The 25,771-nt window shown below is 31.9% G+C and overlaps 2 protein-coding genes across 2 annotated transcripts; one reads left to right on the top strand and one right to left on the bottom strand.

The window, feature by feature from the left end:
• Positions 1–1,966: 1,966 nt before the first annotated feature.
• LOC115714214 (ATP-dependent 6-phosphofructokinase 5, chloroplastic) lies at positions 1,967–6,241 on the bottom strand. Its single transcript, XM_030642805.2, has 13 exons — positions 5,676–6,241; positions 5,490–5,580; positions 5,317–5,390; positions 4,854–4,965; positions 4,612–4,707; positions 4,378–4,479; positions 4,216–4,290; positions 3,642–3,782; positions 3,389–3,505; positions 3,211–3,315; positions 2,833–2,913; positions 2,570–2,698; positions 1,967–2,469 (listed from the first exon to the last, which is right to left on the bottom strand). The coding sequence occupies exons 1-13, from the start codon at positions 5,966–5,968 to the stop codon at positions 2,302–2,304; spliced, it is 1,584 nt and encodes a 527-aa protein (XP_030498665.2). The 5' UTR covers positions 5,969–6,241; the 3' UTR covers positions 1,967–2,301.
• Positions 6,242–16,072: 9,831 nt separating this feature from the next.
• LOC115714784 (uncharacterized) lies at positions 16,073–18,139 on the top strand. The gene is made up of 3 exons (XM_030643536.2): positions 16,073–16,642; positions 16,741–16,823; positions 17,235–18,139. Exons 1-3 carry the CDS (start codon positions 16,552–16,554, stop codon positions 17,820–17,822), a joined length of 762 nt encoding a protein of 253 aa, XP_030499396.2. The 5' UTR covers positions 16,073–16,551; the 3' UTR covers positions 17,823–18,139.
• Positions 18,140–25,771: the final 7,632 nt, after the last annotated feature.

Genomic DNA, 25,771 nt, shown 5'->3' with positions numbered 1-25,771 from the left:
AGAGGCTGAGTTACATCAATTTCAATACGAACTTGCAAATACATGCCCTAAGATTCTTTGAGCGAAGCAGTATCAACTTTAATGAAGCGCCCTAGAACTTCACCAAGTTTTCATGCTAAAGCACGAGATCGTTTTAGAAATGGGATGCCAAAAACTTGGATCCAGAAAAGAGTTGAGGTAAAGCATATCAACAGTGACTAAAGAACCAGCTTCAAGGGGTGTCATGTCTATAAGATTATAGTCAAACTGCCATGGCTGGCCTATAAGCACACGCCTACGGTCACCAAAATAACCAAATTCGACAGTGTAGAAATTTGAATCTTTTTCCAAGATGTTTATTGAAAACCGTTGAGGCCACATTTGACAAAGATAATTTTTGAAAGCATCTGGATTAAAATGGCGAGTGGTAAGGAGCTTGACTGCAAGAAAAGCTGAAGGCTCTTCTCTATTATCCTCTTTAGGCTGATCAGTGGATTTTGAAAATGAGTGTATCTTTGTTTCAATTTCAGTAAGTTGAAGGGTGGCTGTAAGAGTATTAGAGAGGTCTTCCATTTTCAGAGGTGACAACGAAAGGGGGAAAGAGGAGGACGAGACTAAGAAAGGGGCTAGATTCGTATCTGAAAGAGAATGTAGCAGATGGGAACAGGGTATTGGGAATAAGTGAAAAAATTCCTTTAAATAGACAAATATAGCAAAAACCAGTATCTCAAAGTATTATGTAGCAGAGAAGAGTAAATTCTCCATGTTAGGAATTTCAATGATATACCTTAAAATGATAGTGGCTTCTATAGCAGATATAAAGACGCCTGGAGAAGGGGAAGGGTTACCTAGAAATATAGGTTCAATGATTAACCAAGGAGGTGCAGAGGGATTAAATTGGTTAAAAACTCCATCAGGAGGAGGGATCTTATCGCGGGTATGAAGGGGTTCTAGGGAAAGAGGGGCTGCGGAGTTAATGGTCGAACTGGGTAATAAGCAGGGCCGGCCCTGGGCATAAGCGGGCTAGGCCTGTGCCTAGGGCCCACCTAGTCCAGGGGCCCAAAATTTTTTTTTCTCCTTTTAAAATTACACAATTTTTTTTGCTGATTTTAAAAAATACCATTTTTTTCTAAATAAGGGCCCAAAAATAATTTTTTCCCTATAGCCCACTACATTTCAGGATCGGCCCTGGTAATAAGTATTAGATGGGACACAAAGCAAGGAGTAAATGGCGATTAGAAGGTTACATGTTTTGGGGAAGACAAAGGCATTGAAGGCTTTCCATCATTTGTTGACTGCAATCCATGTCGTGAAATTGTGAGGGAGCATCACATAGAAACTGCCACCAGTAGTAACGACCTTGGACGGACAAGAACGCCAATTGACGACGACAACAATGGCTGGTAGACGACAAGAGGAAACATTAAAACCCTAGTACTACCCTTCAGAGAGAGAACTATCCAAAACATAACTTAGGAAAATTATAGAACACGGTATCAATTTTATCTAGAACTATCAACAGTCATTCTCACAGTATCAGTTTTATTCCTATACTTTTGTAACTGAATATTTTTTTAGTATACTGAATTGGATTTGGAGATATAAAAAGAAAAGTGTGGAAATCATATCACTTTCAATATCAAACTTAGTATTAGTAATAGAGATACAAAAATGACCCCCAATTTTAGAATTAAACTTAGTAATAGAGATCCATAAAAATGCAAAATCCTTTTCTATGGAATCAATTTATCCATCTTTTTTGAACAAATTCTATGGAATCAATTTTAATCAACAACTGACAATACCATGATAATGATCTCCTCCCTCTGTCTTCCCAACCTTCTCACTTATAACCAAATTAATCTTTCCAACTCAATCTGCAATTCCGTGCCTTGGTAAATATGGGTTTCTTTCCTCGAGAAAATTTATTTTGGAAAAAGTAATTCAACACTAAGCAAATAGAAAACCACCACATAGAAAGTAAATCTCTAAGAAAAAATGGTAATGCATTTGATAAAATATGGTTGTACAAAAAAAATATGAACCAAGCACATACCGCTTGGTGACTTGTCTGGATTTCAATAATAAAAACAAATTTTATATAACTCTGGAGCAATGATAGCCTATACATTTGATAAATTATTAAATGTCGACTAAATTAATCCTCTGTATTATTTCCTCCTTCTCCGGGTTGATTAAGTAAATGTCACTAACCAAAAATATAAAACCTTCAAAGCGGCTACTTTCTTCTACAGTTTATTCTAAACTGGAGACTTATTTATCTTAACCTCAGTCTATAACAAAGTAATGGAGTATTGGCTCTTATTCAAAATCAGGCTGACCTGTGGAGGTCAAACAACGATGCCACATTCTACTGTTGCGGTCTACTAGCCTTGGATAAGATATGACTTCGGGAATGGGAAGGTAAACATAGTGAGTGTTGCATATCCCTACAGTGATGCCACTGTATCCAGCAAATGCCCCATGAACCTGCAAATTTTCATGAACTCATTTTAGTCAAGAATCAACAATAAGGTCTGTGTGTGTGTGTGTGTGTGTGAGAGAGAGAGAGAGAGAGAGAGAAACTCACAGCATTTTGTCCTAGAACGGTGCATAAAATCCCATCTGATGCATTTGCACGGCATGCACGAATCATGTATGTGGGATCGATGTACTTCACGTCGGCTGTAATACCAATTTCTTTGAAATACTTCTTCGTCTGACAAAGGGATAGAAATTAACATTAATACATCAATTACGACAAGACAACCAAAATAAATATGAAGAGAATAACTATGTTGGTTATCAGAAAAATTTAGTACTAAATTACTGGACAAAAGAAATTAGAGGTACCTCTTGCTGAAGATGTACACCAATATCCCCAAGAATAGCATTTCCAGATGCATCTTTAGCGTTAGTTTGCTTAAGAAAATCCTGCATGAAAAAAAAAGTAACATACCTAACTTAGAGCTTTAGAAAGAAAAACATCAATTTGTTAGTTCTTTTTAGCAAGTTGAATCTCAAACAAGTCTGGCATTTTTTTTTTTTTGGGAGAGGCTTCATAATATTTAGACTGAGAACACAAAAATATACTGGTCCCAATGAGTTTTTCTTTTTTTTTTTGAAAGGAAAAAGAGGTACAAGCCTATCGAGCAGATCCTGTTCAAGTAAGGTTGTCCCAATGAGTTGATCATGTTTCAACAGTGAAAAACTGACATTAAACTAACTAACCTGCCCTGCTCCCTCAGCAACACAGACCACCGCTGATCCTTTTGTCTCAATGAGGTATTTCAGATGCCGCAAAACACCATGAGGGCCATGTAAATGGAAAGGTACCTTAAATGTATTAAACCATTATCAGTACAGATTCTGAAAAATAACTAAACCAATTGGTAAGTCGGACAAGTACCTCTGGTATCAAGCATATGTCAATTTGTCCACTAGCCAAGGATGCATGCATGGCTATAAATCCACTGCTACGACCCATCAACTTTACAATTCCAATACCGTGGAATGCACTATGTGCCTGTAATAAGGATTGAGAAGTTAACAAAAACTTAGCTTTCTCCTGCTGAGTTATTTAACAATGAAATTATTATACATAAGGCTTGAGCAATTTAAGTGAAATCGAACAAGTCACAAATTATAATGAAAACTCGTACCTCAATATATGCTGAATTTATGGCTCGTTGTGCTTCCTCAACAGCAGTATCAAAACCAAAAGTTTTGTCCATCAGCAAAATATCATTGTCTATAGTTTTGGGGACGCCAACAACAGCCACCTTTACCCCTCTTCTGCAGCACTGAAATAAAATGAGAAAAGTAGGACATGAGACTTAAATAGAAATGGCAGGCAAGGTCAAGGCAAGATAAAGAGAAACAGCTTCAAAATCATAAATTTAGTAAAAGTAGTTTAACATCTCCAATAAGATGATTCTAGAGGCATGGTCATCTATATGGCAGTAAATTGCTTTCTAATTTCTACCATTGCTGATGGAAAGCATGGACAAATAATTATGGTTATGAATCCTACACTAAAAGCATAATGAATTTAAGTAAAGCAGGAATGCATCAACATCATCAAGAAATTTAAAAGCAACTTGTACCAAAGCAATTTATATTCCTAAAGGTTACTGCTTTCAGTAATCTCTTCAAAAGTGACCTTACTTATGAATGCATGATAAATTATGAAACATGAAACACAAAAAATTAGTAAATGGATACACGCAAAACAACCTCTTTGTGAATTATGTTTGCCCCAGCATGAGTTCCATTCCCACCCAGCACAAAAAGCATGTTGATTCCTCTTTCCTGATATCAGATTAATAAATGTTGTCAGGCTAAGAACCATGTGTGTCCTCAAAATTATTAACTCTTAAGAAAACTGAAATTACAAACCTCCATGCTGTCCACAATTTCACTTATTCCTGGTCCTCCACGTGAAACTCCTAACAAGCTTCCACCGGACAGGTGAACGTTTTGTACCACTTTTCTGGTAAGCTGATAATCACAATTCAACAGTATATATTTACGTAAACATAGAGCACCATAAAAAGTTCAGCACTTTCTTTTTGGGGGTAAAACTTCATTAACAAGTATATGCACATCTGGAAGATAGAAACAAAGACTTACAGGCATTTCGGCTAATTCTTTGTCAGAAAATCCACGATAACCATATGGAATCCCCACAATCTTCTTTACTCCATAAATTTCAAGTGTAATCACAATCTGCAGCAGATAATTTTATAGGTTCGCAATAAATCTTTACTGATCTCAAATCATATGCATGTTAAGAAATATCAGTATATCCTATAGCTACTATAAACATCGAGATCTATTTATTTCATTTTTAGTTACTGCCTGATGAAACCAACCTGTCTGATCACATCGTTAAGACCAGGGCAGAGGCCTCCACATGTGACAATCGCTGCTTTCACTTCTTCAGGTTTGAAATATATTTTTTCCCGAGGGCCAGCACGGTGAACCCTGCATTAATTAAATACTACACCATCAATAAGAGATATATTTGTCTAATTTAACATTACATGCAAAACAAACTCAACTATAAATGTGTTGAAGAATTAATAACAGTTAAATAATGTTAATTTTCAAACTGCAATATTTCATGGAGTATGGTTTTTTATGGTACAAGATTCAATCATGCATTATGTTTTAAACAAACAAAAATCTGTTCTTTTTTAAGTTATATGTAAAAATCTGTGCTTTTTAAGTTCTAGAGACCAATAAAAAAGCTTCAAACACAATGCCTTCAGCGGCTCAATACAAGGAATTTGAAACATCAATATGATAGTGAAACCAGTGAAAAAAAAGACTCACCATTGTTCTACCCAAGTACAGTCAGGATCAATGCATTCAGCACCAGCCGAGGTAGGAGAAGAGTAGTAAATGGTCTGAGAGAGAGAGAGATTATATAAAGAAACAAAACGAATTAAAACATGGATTATGGAGTTGTGATAAGAAATCTTTGAATTAAGTCATCAGTAATTCACCTTAAGGAGTACACGATCATTGTTATTTATATAACCATGCCACTCTTCATCCGAAGGATAACCTCCTCTAAATTCCTCCGTCACAGGCGTTCTACAGTAGAAAAAAGAAATCAAATGAAAATTTTCAGAAACAGAATACGAAACACTTGGTATTCAGAGAATGAATAGGAATTGAGAATTAGAGACCTCATCTTGAGACAAAAAGTGGAAGGAATGGGTTCAGCATCTGGGAAAGTATCAGTTATGTGAGGGAGATTGAAGCGTTTCTCGAAATCGGACTGGAACTTGGATTTCCAATCAGGATCACTGAAATCGATCGGCGGGTTCTGGATCTTGATACCGGCGGAAACGCGGCTCCGGGAGGCGGCGTTGGTTCTAGCCGTTGAATTGGACCTCAAGGTTAGATGTTTGGAAGGGGAAAGTCCATAGCGGAAGATGGTGAGTTTTGGGGCAATAATGGAATGCGAGATTGTGTCCATGAATGGAAGATCACAAGCACAGCCACCGGTAATGTTGAGGCTTTGATCGAAGAGAATAATAGCCTTGGTGGTGGTGACCGTACAAGCTGAAAGTGCTGACTTTGTGTTTCAATATTTATATAAAGAGAGAGAAATAAAGAAAGAACCTTTTTCCAACGGGGACTCTTAGAACAGTCTACTGTTTCCTTTTTCTAATAGAATTAGGCTTCATTCATTATTGCCGTTGCCGGCTTTTTTATCTTATTTTTCAAAGAAATAATACTTTTAAAACTTTGAATTATGTTTTTTCTTTGTAGAAAAGAATATTCTATTGGATTTGAATAAGGGGTGTATTAAAAAATACTTCTTTTATTTATTAATTAATCAAATTTACATTGAAACATACCTCTTTTTATATATATTGTACCCAAAATACCATGATAAAAAGATAAAAATGATAAAGGGAGTTCTATTTGCACCCCATAAACTTATAAATACACTTCATTATTAAAAAAAATATAAACTTAAAAAATTTTTAAAATTTTTTTCTTCACATTATTTTATGTTAATTTCAATACTTATTTTAATTTTATTTTATAATTTTTTCTAATTCATGTATATATATTTTTTTTCTAAGAAAATTTAATATAATTTTTTATTTTAATTTTTTTGTCATAATATTTAAAATATACTTTATTTTTATTTGATACGTATATTTTTTAAGAATATAAATTGGAAGAAAAAAGTTAAAAAAACTTAGTACAATTAAAGATATAAATTTTATATTAAACTAAAATTATTAAAATGGGGTGCCTTTAAAAATTTTTGGGGTGTAAATAAAATTTCCTAAATGATAAATTTTAAAAAAGAGGGTAAAAATAAAAGAGGACAATATAAAAAGGGTATAGAGTCTAATTTCCTCTTTGAATAAGTTCTCAACTAAGTAATAAAGATGATAAATATATAGGGACACGATTTTGTCTCGTTAATGAGTTGAAATGGGCTATAGGCAAAAAAAAAAAATTTGGGCCCTTACTTTAAAGATAAATAGTATTTTTAAAAATTATTAAAAATATATTTTTTTTTTAAAAGACAATTTTTTTATTTGGGCCCCTAAAATGAGTGGGCCCTAGGTGCGGGCCTAGCCTGCCTATGCCCAGGGCCGACCCTAAATGTATTTAAGGGTATTTATTCCGTGATGTACCTGACCGTTAGATGGATTAGTTATTTAATCTGAGGACTGAGGTTAATATAAGAGTATTTAGGATAAAATATATTGGTAACCAGTTCATTTTTTATAATAAAAAATTAATAAATTTTAAAAAAGTAAAAACTGACATGACCACCATCAGTCATATTAACCCCAACCGTCCTCCTCTCTTCTTCTTCATTCTTCACTCATGACCCACTTCTTCTTCGAACTTCATCTTCTTTCTTTTACATTAGGGTAAAACTCTTCAATTTCCATTTTCGTTTCAGATTAGGTAAAACTCATATTTTCCATTTTTCCCCTTCGTTTTGTGTACATACTTTGAGGGAGCAAGTGTGTGGTGTACATTATTCGTGTTCTGCCATTGTTATGGTTGTTACAGTCGTAGGGATCTCGACAGTTTGTTCTACAAGTAAGTTTCTCTGGTTATACTTTTCATGATTTTTGTTCTTCACTGTGAGTAATCAAAAATAAAATCTTTTTTGAAGTCTATTTTCATGTATTGATACAAGTGATGCAGTTTTAATAGTCTTATTTTCTCTCAGGTATCGACGACTTTATCTTCAAGTGAGTTACCGTTTCTCTGTTGAGGTATCTCTCTCTCTCTCTCTCTCTCTCTCTCTCTCTCTCTCTCTCTCTCTCTCTCTCTCTCTCTCTCTCTCTCCCCGTGCATGTGTTCTGATTCTGAAGTGTTCATTGTACTGTATTGTTTCATTTTTGATTACCCACAGTGAAGAACGAATCTGTCATTTTGTATTTTGATTTATGTATTTTTGGTGCAATAAAATACTTGCATTGTTTAATTTGATTGAAGAAATCTTTGTTTGTTAATTTGGTTGGATTTTTATTTTTTGGGGATTGGAGAAATAGATTTGGGTTGATAAATAATTGCTTTAGTTTAGGAGAAACAAAAGTTTGAGTTTTCAATTAGTATATTAAAAATTTAATTTTCCTTTATATTTGTTCTCGCATTTGCGGAAACGAATGATTAGGAGTTTCTTTTTTAGGTGTAAATGTAGTTTATTTATCTCTGATTTTGGCCTGGACTCATATAGTACTATTGATACAAGTACAAAAATTAGAACTTGCTCATTTTTCATTGGATATATGTAAATTAAGCATAGGGATATATTAAAATTTTAGACTATTGTAACTAGTGATTCCATTAAAGAATTAACATAGGGAAAACTGTTTTATTTTGTTATGAAATAGAAAATGTTAAGTACTTTTAAAATATTTTTTAAAAAAATTCATACACAACAGCCATTAAACCTTATTTTAACTACACTGTTAGTGATAGAAAAAGAAAAAAAATTGCTTGTTTAAGTGTTTATTCATCCTGAGGAGTTTAGTGTTAGTGTTAGTGTTATTCACTCATAACCAAAATTATGTAAGAAATTATTATGAAATAGAAAATGTTAATTACTTTTATAAAATAGTTTTTAAAAAAAGTCACACACAACAACCATTAAACTTTATTTTATCTTCACTGTTAGTGGTAAAAAAATGAAAAAAGTGTGCTTGTCTAAGTGTATATTTGGCCTGGGGAGTTTTCTAGTTCCTTGTCAATGAAAATTAGGTACATTAGTCACTCATAATTAAAATTATGTAAAAAATTGTTAATATTTAGTGATAATAGATTTGCATACTCTTGTTAGATGTGGTGCTTTTTCTTCATTTAATTTGGTTGAAAAATATATTTTTTCAGATCTTATAGAGTAGCTACCATGGTAGATTTGACTAATATTGCTTGATATCAAAGCATAGGATTGACATTTTCTTTAGGGAATTTTTTATAGATTTGTAAAAAGACTCAATAAAGTTACTTATCATATGTGTTTGTTGGTTGTCCATGTTGTGTTTCATGTCTAAATTCTAGGAATGGTTTTTGTTTTGTTTCATTTTTAAATATTGGAATTCTTTCAAATGTAAATGACTTTCTCATCATTTTAAAGTACTTGATTGTGTAACATGTAATAAGTATTAAAATGAATATATGAGTTTTGAAAACTATGGAGGAGAGAGATCTCACCCTTGATTTATGTCTGTTTATGTTGTGCTGTAACATGAAAAGAGAGACATCTCTCTTAATCTGTGTAATTGTTGCTCTAACATGAAAGGATAACTAGAGTTTTAAATGTGATATGATTTGGGTCATGCTGTTGCTAGTTCTTTTGATTGGTGTTACTTTTAATCTTTAGAGTGATTGTTGTACATGAATGACATATTGGTGCTCTTACATAAAACATCTTATTTGATCGAAGATACATCTTCCTTAATATTAATTATGGGAACTTGCACTTCTTTTTCACTACATAAACATAAATTAAGAATAGAGATGGGATATTACTGAAATTTTAGATTGATTCCATTAAAGAATCAGTATGAAAACTGCTTTTTCTATTATGGTGCTGTAACCTGAAAGGATAACTGGGGTTTTAAATATGATATTGTTTTGGTGATGGTTGTGCTACTTCTTTTGAGTGGTTTTACTTGAAATATTTAGATTGATTGTTGTATATGAATGACATTATTTGGTACTCTTAAATGAAACATGTTACTGGTTCAGATTCTTTTTTTAGGCTAATTGCTCCAATGTATTTAGTTTTTATAAGTATGATAAAAGTAAATTTGACCATTAGAGTACATAAAGTGAAATGATATTATATAGAAAGAGATGCTTACTTGTTATTGGAAACAAAACAGAAAATTAAGTGTAGGGATGTCATGAATACACTGAAATTTTAGACTATTGCAATGAATTATTCAAAAAATTTGTCTTCCAACATTTTACTGTTTTGAATATTTTTTAATTTAAGATATTTTGTCTTGTGTAATAGGTTTTTGCAATGGGATTTAAATGAAAGAGGGGTCCTGCTGTAGACAAAAAAGATGCAGCTGAGATGAAAAAAAAATGCAAAGGAAGCTTGGGTCAAATATTAGTAAGTTATTTATCCCTGTGTTTTAGCACTAATTTTTTTGGTTTTAAAAAAAATATTTCTAATACCCTTCCTTTATTTAATTGATGCAACCAAGCTAATTTCAAAGTGTATGCTGCAGCACATGCAGATAAGTCAAAACAAGATGTGAGTGACTTGGAGTGTGTTATGGATCTTTTATTTTTGATATTCATCATTTAGTGTTCTTTACTTAATTGAGATTCTTAATTTTGCAGGTACTGGGTAGTTTTAAAGAGCAATTCAAGCTGCTGAGTGATGAAGAGATACAAAATTGGGCTTCCTATGAAGTTGAGCCTTCCCCTACAAAAGTTGGTGTTAGAGGGAAAGGAAAGAAGTTGAAGGAAACAGTATCTAGTGAGCAACCAATTGAGAACAATGAAGGGATAGGGGATGTTCATGTCTCTGGTCGTTGTTCCTTCGAACGGTCGGGTAGAATAGTCCCAGTTCTCAACAACGCGCAAAAAGAAATGGTCGCCAATGTTGGTTTCTCTACATTCTTAAGGGAGGATGACCCTTACATTTATGGGAAGATAGTTAGTTAGCTCATCGATCACGTGGATCCAACCACTTGTCGGCTAGAGATATTTGGAAGAACTATTCAACTATCGGCCAAGCTGTTAGAGGATGTCATGGCAATCAGGGATGGGGTGAATTTGTCGTAACAGAAAGTGACCGTGACCTCATGAGTTTGAGAAAATTTTGAAGGGCAATGACTATAAGTTTTCACTGACTATGCTGGAGAAGGATTTGAAGCAAAGCAGCGAAAGCGATTACATGTTTCTGATTAAGTTTCTTCTGGTTTGTATCAGAACAGTCTTGCTGCCCAAGAATGGTACCAATGTCAACACTATCTACATGCATTCTTTAATTGATACAAGGTCAATTAAGAAGAAGAATTGATCCACTGCTGCCTTTCGATATCTAATGAGCTCTCTACAGCGGTACAAGACTAAAAACACGAAAAAATGTTTCTGGCTGCACTATATTTTACAGGTCAGTTTTCCCCTTATTATGATGGTATTAATTTTATTCGCTCATGTATTGTAATGCTTATAGATGTATGTATTTTTGTTTTGTGGCAGCTTGTATACTTGACTCGTGTTGACTGGACTGCTAGTCACGTGGACCGCACTGTGCCTCCAATTGACTTTTGGAACATTAAACATTGCAAATTAGTGTACAAAGTGGATTCGAGACCACGGTGGTCACACTAGTGGACATGTACATTTACTACTTCAATTTTCTGATGCGTTTGAATTTGAAGGAGGAGATATGCTTAATAACTTTTTTTGTGTACTAAGCAGGTGAAATTGACTAACACCTATATTGTAGTACGAAGTTTTGAATCTGCTGTAGTTGGGAAACCAACAAATGAACAAATTTACAAAGTTGTTTGTGAATTGAAAGATGAGGTCTTCTGCATTGATGTAAAGGTGAACAATGCAACAGAGTTGTTACTGAAGCTAGTTTCAGGTTACCTTGGCAAGCATAATATAAATGAAGTCTTTGAGATACCTGAGACGAGCAAAGTTCAGTGCTCTCTTTTTTTCTAAGGGGAGACCGAAAAGAAGGATGATTTGAGTGTGGACCAAAAAGATGATGATGATTTGGGGGATGAATCTAAGTTGTTTTCTCTTTAAAGAGAGTGTATATATAATTTTTGAATTGCTGATTTAACATGTCTTTCCATTTTAATTTGTAGAAAGTATACAATATATATGGCGTATGTTGAAATTTAAATAATGTATATAATTTAATTTTTTGTTACAATAAAAAATTTGAATATTAAAATAAATTATCTTTACTTTTTGAATTTTACTTTCAATTCAGATAGTTTGTTTTTTATTCTTTTTTAATTAAAAAATGATTTTAAATTTAGATATTTGTAGTTTTTTTTAACCCATTCCTTCCACATTTTGTCTCAAGATGAGGTCTCTAATTCTCAATTTCTAATCGTTCTCTTAGTATTTTGTAATATTTAAAAAATAATAATTTCGTTTGCTTTTATTAATACTAAACTCCAATGACGAAAGAATTTAGAGGAGTCTATCTGTTGAAAAAAGTGTAACATGATTATCTAAATAACAATGATTGTGTACTCGAATAACAAATATGTGGAAGAATTTGAATTGTTTAAATAATAATAAGATTTTTCCCGTATTTATGTTCTCTTATTAATCATATAAAAATTGATTGTGAGTATCCAATTTACGGAAAAAGATGTCTTTCTAAACCACGGTAAATACAATCTATTTAAATTGACATTAGAATTTAATTGATATTCATACCAACACTAATATATTATGTATGAATTATTAGTGTAAGAACATATGTATAATTCGACGATAGTATCGAGTTGCTAGATGCTGTGATGTTCACAGATATTACAGAAAATATATTGTCATGTACTGCAATTCAATTAAAGTTGTATTCGATTGACGTAAATTTTAACAGTTAAATACATATAATATATTTTCACAAATAAAAGAATTATAAATCTTATCTTATTCTTATAAAAATAATATTAAAAACTATTTTTCCAGAAACATAGATTGTTTGTCTAAAAAACTAAAAAAAATTATCAGCAAAAAAATAGAGAATCTAATTGTAAGTATATCCAAAACAAACGATAAGTTTAAAGTACAATCAATTCACCATTTAAAGAGCTGATTCGATGGAAGATTAGGATAAAGTTTCACTATGCTTTGATTAATTTTTTTTTATAGGGTATTCTATATTAAGACTTTATTTTTTAATTGTTTTCTTCTATTTTAAGGTGCCATTTTTTTTTTTATTTTTCGCTACATAATGTTTCTATTAAATTTTGTAATATATATATATATTATTGTTTCTTTAAAATTTCTAAAAACAAATAATAAATGTTAAAATTATATATTATTATGACTTATCATATATAAATTAATTCTTCAGGTGAAATATAACTACAATATTAGTATGTAAATATTGATATTAGCATATTTTTTATAATTAATAACAATGTACATATCATAAATTTACAAACACAACTATATTTTACTAACCAAATGCACTGACACAAATTTAACTTTTATAAAAATAAGCAGTTTGATAATTATACCACTTTAAGTACCTAAATCTAAAAAAAACCAAAAATACCAAACCTGAAATAAAATTAATATTTACGTGGCCTGATACGTAACTTCCACCTAATATATATAAAAGGGCTTTTTTCATAAATGTACAACAAAAATAAAATAATTACAAAAAATGTGCAAAAAAAAATTATTTTAAAAATTTATACATTTTGAAAACTTATTACATGAAACCATACATTTTTAATATGTTTATTAAACCTCAAAATAAACAATTTCGTAAAATTAATTAAACGGTTTTATAAAAATAAACAAGTTAAATATTTTTTTATTAAAAGATAAATGTTTATTATCTATTTTAATATGAATTATTATAATTTAATAAGATTTTTTTTTAATAAAATACAATATCAAAATTATAAACATTAATGTATATAAATATAAATCAATACTTAAAATTACTAAAAATAAACATGACACGTAGAGTGATATAATAAACATATGTGAATATTATTATTTTGTTTATTAAAGTAGTATGTTTAATAAATAGAAAACAAAATAAACATATATATACAAAGTATTTTATATTATAAGTATGTTTATTATAATTGTAAACATAAAAATAGACATAGTCAATTTATACTATACTAAAATAAGTATATTTTCTTTCTATTGTTTCTATATATTGATTATTTTCTAATGAGTTAGTGAACAAGTTTTTTATTGAAGTATAATTCTTACATCAAACAATAAATAAACAAACATAACTTTATAAATTCCAAAAATTATTTAATTAAAAAAAATAAACACGACACAATTAATAAACAAAGAAAAAGATAAAGATAAACAATTTTTTATATATATTATTTATTTTCTAAAAAATTACTAAAAAAATAAACATAACACACGTAGAGTGATATAATAAACTTATGTGAATATTATTATTTTGTTTATTAAATTAGTATGTTTAATTAATAGAAAATAAAATAAAGACATATATAAAATATTTTATATTATTAGTATGTTTATTATAATTGTAAACATAAAAATAAACATAGCCAATAAATACATATATAAAATGTTTTATATTATTAATATGTTTATTATAATTGTAAACATAAAAATAAACCTAACTAATATTACCATATATATACTAATCAATAATTATTACCATATATATATTATAATAAAAATTGAAAAAAAGTTTTTAATTATATATAAAAGTATATGAGAAAATGATAATAAGTTGTTTTGCACATATTTTGTAATTAATTAAAATAATGTATACAAAATTGTAAAATGCCCTATATAAAACTCTCCATGTTGTAAAATTAAAATTCAATATATTAAAATTAAACAACTTACACATGTTTTATGTGTACTTAGAGAAATTTACACTAAATATTTTTTTTTCAAATTTTTTATTTATACTTTGACAAGAAATTTTTTATATTTATACTTTCCTTACTTAATTTTTTTTTTCTTTTTTACTATTTTTTACTTATTAAAGCTTCAAAAAAGTTTTTATTTTTTTTTTATTTTTTTTATTTTCTTTATATTTTTTTATTCAATTTTTGATTTTTTTTTGAGTGAGTTGCTGATTTTTTTTCTTTCTCTCCTCTCTCTATTTCTCTTTTTTATTTTTTTTCCAATTCTCTCTCTCTCTCTCTCTCTCTCTCTCTCTCTATTTTTTTTTTATTTTTTTTCTCAAACTAATTTTTTTTTTATCTTTGTACATAATAAGTGTACATTTTTATATCTCGTTTTTTTAACACTCTTTCTCTCTCTTACAAAAAATTAAGAGCACTCCTCCTATAGTTTTCTATCTTTTACATAATTAATAAAAATAGTATATTTTCTTGGAGATACTTTGTAGTTTATCTAGAGTTAATTTATGAATGATTTGCATATTTTAACAAGATTGATGTCTTGTTATTTTTCTATTGATTCATAATTATTTTTTTTTTTGTTATTTAATAATTATTTTATAGTTTTTTTTTTTTAATGTTAACATAGATTTTTTATGTCTTGCATAGTTTTTTTTTGCTGGTTAGGTATTTTATAGTTATTTTATAATTATTTTTCTGTTAATTTTTTTACCGTTACTGTTTAGTTTATGTGCATTATTTATTGTGTATATTTTTCAGTTTGTTCCAAAAATATTTTTGTTGTATATATATGCAATTATTGTATTATTATTTTTATGTTACTTTTAGTTGTTTTTCAATTTATAGTTATTTTTTTAATTATCACTAACTCACAATAAAAAAAAAAAAGTTGAAAGAATATAACAACAAATTTCATGAAAGATAAAAAACAATGTAATGTATAGTACAAAAAGATAAATCATGTTGTCAAAACTAAATAATAAAAATTCGTAATACCAAAATATATTGAGGAGTTGATATTATTTTGCTTATTGCAATTAGGTCAATATTTTGTTATTCATCTATTGCTTTGTAGTTATATTTTTGTTATTTTATAGTTATTTTCATGTTATTTGTTAAAGGCTTGTTCGGTAACTATTTTATTTTTTGTTTTTCTTTATTCACCTTAACAAAATTTTATAATTTGTTCTTAGTTTCTGATTAATTAAACAGAAAACTGATTTTTTAATGGTTACCGAACACTACCTAAGTTATTCTAGAGTTGTTTTTTATTTATTTTTGAATTGTTTTTTTTTTTATGTTACTGGAACATAATATATTTATAATTTTGAAATGTTAAACACAGTCTTTTTAAAAAATTAAAACAATAAAAATATAAAAAAACTCTGTGTCTAGTTTTATAAACTTCCCCCATTGTAGTATTTTTGAAAGTTCTCCTACAATATATTCCAATTAGGCCATAATTTTGTAGAATTGGGCGTAGAATAAAAGCCCAAAGTTTAAATTGAAGGAAACCCAACTGATCAAGTGAAGGGTAGCTATCCATAGGCAAAGACATCAAGCATGTGGGTACAATACTACTAGTCTACTACTACTCAATATCATGATCCTTCCAAATATGTACGTTGATTATGCTTTAAGGGCAACCCAAACCCAAACCCCATAATCCCTTCCACGTAAAGCACCATCTATTCTATATATATCTACTTGATACACACTTAGCAAAACTCTCTCCATTTTCATCTTCCAAATACAATCAAATCATTCCAATTTGGGCTGACTCATTTGGCCCTTAAATTCAAATAAGCCAATCCAAATAACATCTTTAACGAACATCCTCTTTCCAATTCTCTAACAAAATTAAAACTTTTATGTATGTGTGTTATTATATATGTCTCCTTCATCCCAACAGCACCAAGGGTCCCCCTTCGCTTTCCCCTCACCCCCACTCCAAATCACTCTTTAACCATTTAAAATGCTCATTCATTTCTCAACGTTTTTTACTACAAAAAGTTCAAGTATGGACCAGCTAGAAGAACAACACACCAAATCAGATCCCCTACTAGGTTCACACACACTCATACACACATATGAATTTTTCTAAGCTTTCCCATTTGTGTAGTTTTTTATTTAATACCTTTTTTATGTATGTGTGTTTTTGCAGAATATTCAGGCTTTTTATCGACCGAGTCTCTGGACTATTTCAGCAATAATGAGAATGAAATTTCTTGGCCTGATGACCCACCGGTAATTAGCTAAGACATATATATATATTTTGAATAAATTCGTGTTAATAATAGATAGCAAATCAGTTAAACCTCTCGGTCGGTTTAGGGTTTAGGGTTTACAGAGATAATTGAAAGTGGAATACAAGCAAACCTCTTGTGTGGTAAAAACTCACTTAGCGCACAACAAAATTACAACATCTACTAATATTAGTAAAAATACAACTAACAAATAATGGAGAAGATTTAGAACAAAAGGAAGCTAAGACAAATTTATTAAATCGTACGTAGTATATACTACAAATTAAACTTCTGTTATTATACTAGGAAGGAAGTGTAATTACAATAATTTTTTTTTTTCTATATATATTATACTTAATTTATAGAGAATTTACATAAGTACGTATGAATATATTAAATGTTTAAAGTGTAGATGATGAAGGTAAAGGCAGAAAACAAATTGTTGAGGGAAGAAGATCATGATGAAGAGATCATGAAAATTCGGCACGAGCTGGAGTTGGATGTGGAGAGAGACTTGGAAGAAGAGATTAAGGAAGGAATTTACCATCTTGCCCTCCGTTTGCATAGGCTTCATCAGCACCGGAAACAGAGGACTAAAAGAGAATCTAAAAATAATAATAATATTGGAGGGAGATTATTCGAAAAGGAAGAGACTTATTCTGAGGTGAATATAAACATAAAAATGGAAGGAGGGACCAAGATACAAATTAAAGAGACCAAGAAAAATGACAATAAAATTACTACAAAGCCTCATGTTGTTAATAAGAGTTATATTAATGATTCAAGATCATCACCATCATCAAAGAAACCAAAAAAGTTTGATTGGATTAATAGTCTCCGATCAGATTCTGGTCCGGTGATCATGACTAAGAAAATACATGGAAACCAAGCTAGTATGATGAGTAATATTAACCACGGTGGTGGCGGCCACCGGCTGCATAGGGGGGCTATCAGCTTCAATAACGACCGAGAACCACTTGATTTGGGTTGGAAAATTTGAGGTAGATGAGTTGTACTGTTATATATTTATAAATATATTAATCGGTTTGAGTTTGATATATAAGTTACTTATAAAAATATGATTTAGGTTTACTTATTTGAAGTGGATCATAACAATCTGACACGATAGTGTTGTTGAGTTTTATTGGTTAATTTATGTACGTATATATACGACATATATATGCATGGTATTGTTGTATATATATTGTTCTCGATCAGCAATCGTTATGAATATATAATATGCATGTTTGTTTTATATCAATGTATATGTATGTTAATTACTTGGGAAAATGAAAAGTGGATCAATTTTTAGTGAAATTATCCTTTCAACTTTATATCCATGATTTAATAAAAATAATACACATTTATCAATTAGTTTCATTTACATTTCAAAATCTTAGTTTTAGTGTACACTATACAAGAAATGTCACTTTTACCAGCACAGTTTGCTATTGCCCTGGTAAAAGTTACTTTTACCAACGCATTTCACAAAATACGCTGGCAAAGAGGTCAAAGTTTTACCAGCGTACATTTACAGTGGCTAAAATCTAACTTTTACCAACGCATTTACGCGCTGGAAAAAGTCATTTTTACCAGCGCTTTTCATTTTATGCTGGCAAAAGTTCTAATACCAACGTTGATTTGCCAACCCCATTTTGCCAACACATCACAAGTAAATTTTATTTTACCAGCGCAATACCAACTTTTGCCAGTACAAAAATGTGCTGGCAAAAGTGACATTTCTTGTAAAGAATTCATATTTTTGTTTTGAAAATCTGTAAGATGTTATCAATAATTACTATATGTTTTGAATCATTAATATTAAAAAGTGCTGAAAATGTAAATAGGTATGTGATGCATGTTAATGAGAGAAAGAATATTGTGAAATGAAATTGTTATTAATTTACAGAGCAATAGCTCAAGGTTTAATATACAGCAGAAGCGCCCACCAGAAAATAACTAACTTATGCTAACAGAAAAATATTTATAATGAGATGTACAAAATAGAATCCCTTAACTAACACCCCCTCAAACTAAGCTGAGCTAAAGCTAGACTCAGTTTGCTTCGAAGACACTTAAGTCGAGTAGAGAGGGCCTTAGTCAGGAGATCAACAATCTGTTAAAGAGCTGGTGTGTGTCAAACATGAAGTTGCTGCTGTAAAACACGTTCTCGAACGAAGTACAGATCAAGCTCAATATGCTTAGTTCGAGAATGAAGCACCGAATTAGCAGACAACAGTACAATACTCTGATTATCACACCAAATAGTAGGGGTAGGCAACTTGGAAAAGCTAATTTCTGCAAGCAAGGACTGAAGCCAAATAAGTTCAGTAGTTGCATGAGGAAGACTCCGATATGCAGCCTCAGTGCTGGATCGGGATACAGTCTGTTGTTTCTTTGAGCTCCAGGAGATAAGATTAGATCCCAAGTAGATGCAGAACCCAGTTGTGGAATGTCGATCATCAGGATCAGATACCCAATCAACATCACAGAAACTCGTGAGAACAAGTTGAGCAGGGTCGAACATGAAGTCCATAGTGAAGAGAATGCCTTTGAGATAACGAATGATTCTTTTGACTACTTTCCAACGAGGCTCACAAGATTGATGCATATATTGAGATACTTTGTTGACAGCAAATGAAATTTCTGATCTTGTAATTGTGGCATACTGCAATGCACCAACCAATAGATGAGGGTCAGTGAAAAGATCTCCATCATGAGCACTTAACTTGTCCCCACCAACCATAGGAATAGGTAGGGGATTAGCATGTTCCATCTTGGCTCGACAAAGAAGATCAATTATATACTTTTGTTGACTGAGATGCAAACTTGTAGTGCAATGATGTATCTCAATACCAAGGAAATAATCAATATGCCCTAAGTCTTTCAAAGCAACTGAGGCATTGAGTTGAGAAATTAAAGCAGAGATGTGCACTGTAGAACAACCAGTAACAAGAATATCGTCAACATATACCAAGAAAAAAATTGTATGAGATGAAGTGAGCTTGATGAATAGGGACTGATTTGCTTTGGAGCAATGAAAACTAAGCTGTGTGAGAGCAATTTTGAGCTTATCAAACCAGGCACAAGGTGCCTGTCTTAAACCATATAGTGCTTTGTTCAATTTGCAGACCAAATGAGGATTTTTTGTCAACATAACCAGGAGGTTATCCCCATTAAGAAAAGCGTTGTTAACATCTAACTGTCGAATGCTCCAACCTTTAGTGACTGCAATGGTTAAGATAGTTCTAATAGTTGTGGGTTTGACAATGGGGCTAAAGGTTTCTTTAAAATCAAAACCATACTGTTACAAAAAACCTTTAGCCACGAGCCTTGATTTAAACTATTCAACAGAACCATCAGAGTTCTCTTTAATTCGATGTACCCACTTGCAGCCAATGGCATGAGTAAAGGAACAAGAGTCCAAGTGCCTTTGGTTCTTAGAGCATGCATTTCATTATCCATAGCACCATGCCACTTTGGATCTTTAAGAGCAGCAACCAATGATAGAGGAGTTTTGTAAACCAGTAAGGTTTTTGGTGTGTAAGTACCAACTTTGGCTCGGGTGATCATTGGATGTTGGTTGGCAGGTGCAGGAGGATGGACAGAGGTTGTAACAGGTTGATTTGTGGATGGATTATGTGAATGAGAGGATGGTGGTGTGTTTGTGGGTGGTTGAGGTGAAGTGGATGAATCAGAATGAAGTGAAGAAGGAGTGGAAGTGGTTGGTATAGATGAAGATGATGAATTTGTGTACATGTGAGTGGGAAGACTCTGGTGTAGATGATGAGATGAATCGTTAGGAAAAGGAGGAAAGTCTTGTTGTGGTTACATAGGTGACACAGTAGGGATGCATGCAGTAGGAAAATCAGAATATGGCTGAGTGGAAGTGCTAGCACTAGAAGAGGAAACATTAGCAAAAGGAAGGATTGTTCATTGAAAATCACATCTCAAGAGATGTAATTTCTTCCATTATTAGCTAGACACTTGTAACATTTGTGCTTAAGACTATAGCCTAGAAATGTACATTGTACACTTCTAAATTCTAAATTCTAATTTGTTTTTGTTATAGGGCCTAGTGTTAGGATAACAAGCACAGCTAAAGATTTTTAAAGTGGAGTAATCAGGAGTTTGATTAAATAGTAGAAACAAAGGAGTTTGATTTTGAATAACAGGGGATGGAAGCCTATTAATAAGATAGGTTGCAGTTCTAACAACTTCATCCCAATCGCTCAGAGGCATAGATGCTTGAACTAAAAGAGTAAGTGCAGACTCAATTAAGTGCCTATGTTTTCGTTTAGCAACTCTGTTTTGCTCATGAGTTGTCAGACAAGAGATTTTGAGTTTGATACCATTGGCCAAGATATAAGACTCGAAGGCCTGGTATTCACCCCCTCCATCAGATTGGGTAATAATAATAGAGTTATTAAATTCTTTTTCAGCCTGTGTGTGAAAGTTTTGAAAGGTTTGAATTGCTTCAGACTCTGCTTTTAACAGAAAAGTCCAAGTGTATCTCGAGTAAGCATCAATAAAGGAAATGTAATATCTATAGCCATTGGATGATAAAGTGGGGGAGGGTCCCCAAATATCAGTGTGTATTAGATGTAAAGGTTTAGAATAGACATTTGTAAAGTGAGGAAATGGAAACTTATGAATTTTCCTTTGTAACAAGCTTCACAAAACTCAATATTTTCTTTATTATGAATTGGAACATTACAACTAGTCATTACAGACTTGAGTACACGACTAGAGGGATGAGCTAGCCTCTTGTGCCAGAGAGAAAAAGAATTACAGACATTTATTGAATGTAAATTATTAGTAAGTTCACAGGCAGCATAGGTAACAGTAGGATGCACAAAAGAGGGAGATGGTGTGAGCTGGAGTTGATTTGGCCAGATGACATAAAGACCATTACTAAGTTTGCCTTCCATTAGAGTTTGTTGTGAAACCTGATCCTTAACAAAACAATGATTAGGATAGAATTCAAAGAAAGCATTATTGTCTAAGATAAACTTAGAAACATTGATGAGATTTTTGTTATTTGGGGAACATGAAGCATATTATCAAGAATCAGTGTTTTAGAAGTAAAAGGTGTATGGAATAGAGTCTTACCAACATTTTGAATTAGTATGCAGCACCATCACCCATGTGAACTTGATTTGAGCCACAATAAGGTTCTTTTTGGGTAAAATTGCTTGGATCTGCTGTACAATGAGAGGTGGCACCAGAATCCGGATAGCAAGCCTCATCAAGAAGAGTATCTGCAGTGGCAATGCTACCTGAAGGTTGGCCTATATTTGCAGCTCCAACACCTGGAAAATCAAAGTTGAACCTTTGATAACAACGAGAGGCAATATGTTCTATTCTAGAGCAAAGTTGACAAACTGGTTTTGATCCAGATGCAGGAGTAGTAGGTGTGTTAGGTGAGGAGTTAGGAGAGAAACCACAGCCAGCTGATGAACAAGGAAAACCAAAGGAAGTGGATCTAGGCCTAACAACATATGGATTCCAAGGACCACGATTGCCACGACCAGAGTAAGGAGCAGCGTAATCTCCATGAGGTTTTTGATCATTAACTACAGGATTAGAAGAAGTACTTCCCTTGCCACAAAAATTACGATTAGTAGCAAGATTAACAGAGTCAAGATCTTTATTATGAGTGCCCATTCTATGTTCTTGAGAGAGCAACGATGTCTCTATTTCAGCAACAATATAAGGAGAGTTTCTGGAATTGACAGAATTGACAAAAGTATCGTATTTAGAAGGCAAACCTCTAAAGATGGCTGCAACATGATCTTTAGCATAAATTAGATGACCCATAAAGCCAAGACGATCGACAAGGGCCTTAATTCGAAGCAGATACTCATTTATAGACAGAGAGCCTTTCTTAAAGTTCTACAGCTGATTGGTGTAGATCGATCTTGGCTGAAGTTTGAGTGACGAAGTAGATCTCAAAAGTTTTCCAGACTTGAGCAGATGTTTCAGCACCAACGATCCTGGTGCGAATGCTGCTAGACATGGAAGAAAGAAGCCAGGAGAATAGGAGCTGGTCCTGAACTTCCCATTCTATGAATTGAGGGTTAACAGTACTCGATCTTTCATCTGCTTCATGGAGAAATTTTAATGGAGATCGAACAGTATTGGAACTGTAATCAGAAAGGCGATAGCCACAAATAGCAGATAAAACTTGGGGATGCCATAGTAAGAAGTTATTATCGTCAAGCTTGACTGAAACTTTGTGAGAAAATGCCACCGGAGTAAACGAGGAAGCCGAAAGAGTCGCCATGAACGAAAAAAAGAGAGCTATTCTGATACCATGTTAACGAGAGAAAGAATGTGAAATGAAACTGTTATTGATTTACAGAGCAATAGCTCAAGGTTTATATATAGCAGAAGCTTAGTAGAATCAAACAGAAAATAACTAACTTATGCTAACAGAAAAGTATTTACAATGAGCTATACAAAAAAGAATAACACCCCTTAACTAACAATACATCCTCACCATATAATTACCCATAAGTATATTAATTAAGTTACAACATTTTAAAATAAATCACAAACTGATCAGAGAAACAAAGGTAGGAACATATATATAGTCGTTTAATATAAAACTGATTTTTTTCTTTTTCTATTAATATATGTACAAATTATTATATTACATATTTATAATAATATTTGTATTAATAAGAGCGGGTTATCACCGATACTTTACTGCTTGGTTAAAATGGCAATAGAAACAACTATACATAAGTGGTATTTATACAAGGAGAATTTTAAAACTGTCTAAAAGTTCTAAAAAAAAAATAATCTTAAAGGAAAACACATAATAGGGAGATGGATAATATTTATTACATATTAGAGTAAGAAAATGTTAGCTAGCAATGATATTATTGAGTACTATGTCAACTCTAACCAATAAAGATTAGTTAAAGATTGGTTTAGTTAGTTTGTTAGCTTCACAATTTTTTTTTGAATAAAATGCATAGATATATTAAAACTAGAAAACGTTAGACCTCATGGTCATTACATAATAATTTATTTGGTATGGAGGACAGACCATACTAGTTATATTACAGGCAAAAATCTACTTAGCCATATTATGGGCCGTAAAATTACACGGTCTAGAAATAAACAAAAAGTTACAACTAATCAAAAGGTTTGAAAGATTTTTACGTTGAAGTACATAGTTATCAATACCCCAAACAGAACAAGTCTCCTTCAACGTGTTGATCACTGTCTCAGAATAGCTCTCAATTATCACAAACGAATGCTTCCAAAGGATCGCTGATTCCAGGGCTAACTAACAGGCCGTAGCTTCTCCAATGAGTGGGTCAGAGAAGTTGAGCATGTTGATAGCCACCCACAAAACTAAATCCTTGTGGTCTCTAGCCAAAGCCACCATGCACATTGATTCATAACCAACTTTGACGTCACAGTTGATTTTGACCCAATCTTCCGGAGGGGGAAATCAAACAGGAGTCGCAACCATCATCGACAAAGGAAACAGACAAGAACTAAAATCTACGTAACATATAGAAATAGAGTCAATGCAACGCTTAATATTACATATAGAATTATTGTGAATTGTCTCATTGTTGGTTTTTCATATTGTATCTACTACAATTGAAGCATACAAAAAGAAATCCTGGACCTCCACCCCTTTTTCCTTCAGGCTCCATAAGAATTTGATCCAATTCCACACTCGGGCCCCAGAATTCTGCACTGGCATTACACCCTAGGGGGAGGACCTCCAAAGGTGAAAAGCAAGGTTTCAATAGAGGAAAAGATGTTCCATTACTTCCTCATTCTCACCACAAATAGGACAAGATACATCCTCAATATGCATCCTTCTAGCAAGAGCAGCCCTAATAGGTAAGGCATTTGATAGAATACTCTACCAAAGGACCTTGTGACGCTCCAAGATTCTAGAGTTCTAAAGTTTTTTCATAAAGCGGGAGCAACGTGGCTAGTAGGAGAACGATCTAATGCCTGAGCTAGATAGGCATATTTAGTAAAGAAATGAATATTTGATTCTTTAGTCCAAATCCACTCATCACTACCTTGACCCCTGGGCCTACCACCTTTAATGACTATTGGTTGTCTCTGTTGGGATTTATTTTACTAGAATCTAGATTTAGTAACATGTATGTTTCATTAACACCTTAAATATGAATATCTCTAATACGATAAAATTAAACACATAAGAGTTTAGAAAACCTTACATTAATGCAGCAAAATAATAATGACTCCTTCCGCTCAGATATTTAATCCTTATTCCTTTCTGTCGCAGAGTAATAACAAGATCTGAGCCTGATCTCTTTCTCTCCTTCGGGTTGGTTACCACCGTCTTCCGCACTATGATTGAGTACTTGACTTGCTATGTGTGGGCATGGTACTCTATCACTATGGGAGAATTGGTGAAGAATAATAAATGAGGGTTCAAAATCACTGTAGAATGTGTCTCTCATCTACTAGTAGTCAGTGAATGAAAACTAGGTTTTGGTTGGTTGAATTGAATTGTTGGATGAGATGAGAGTATCATGTTCTTTTTATAGTATTTCAACTAGGGTTTAGGATTTAATTATATAGAATAAAAAAGAATAAAAAAATGGGCAAAAAAACACTAAGTGGTCGACCACACTAATGAGCCTCACTAGTTACAATTTTACCACTTTATTTCAACCACTTATTCTTCTTTCAATAATACCATATTTTCTAATTTCAATCTTATAAATGTCAAAACTATTTATTTAATAATTATAATTAATTATTAACTAAAATTTCCATTAATTTTATTTATTAATTAGACCATACAAAGTCTCTTAATTAACAAATAAACCTCCAAACCTCTTTTGTTCAAAATTAAGCCATTGTTTAGTGAAAATTCATTAATAAGACATAGTCTAATTTTAGAATTATAATTGATTAATTAAAACCAATTAACTAAGT

Source organism: Cannabis sativa, chromosome 4 (assembly GCF_029168945.1).
Source record: "Cannabis sativa cultivar Pink pepper isolate KNU-18-1 chromosome 4, ASM2916894v1, whole genome shotgun sequence".
Taxonomy (NCBI): Eukaryota; Viridiplantae; Streptophyta; class Magnoliopsida; order Rosales; family Cannabaceae; genus Cannabis; species Cannabis sativa.
The sequence above is the reverse complement of the archived record's forward strand: the minus strand, read 5'-3'. Positions and strand labels throughout refer to the sequence as shown.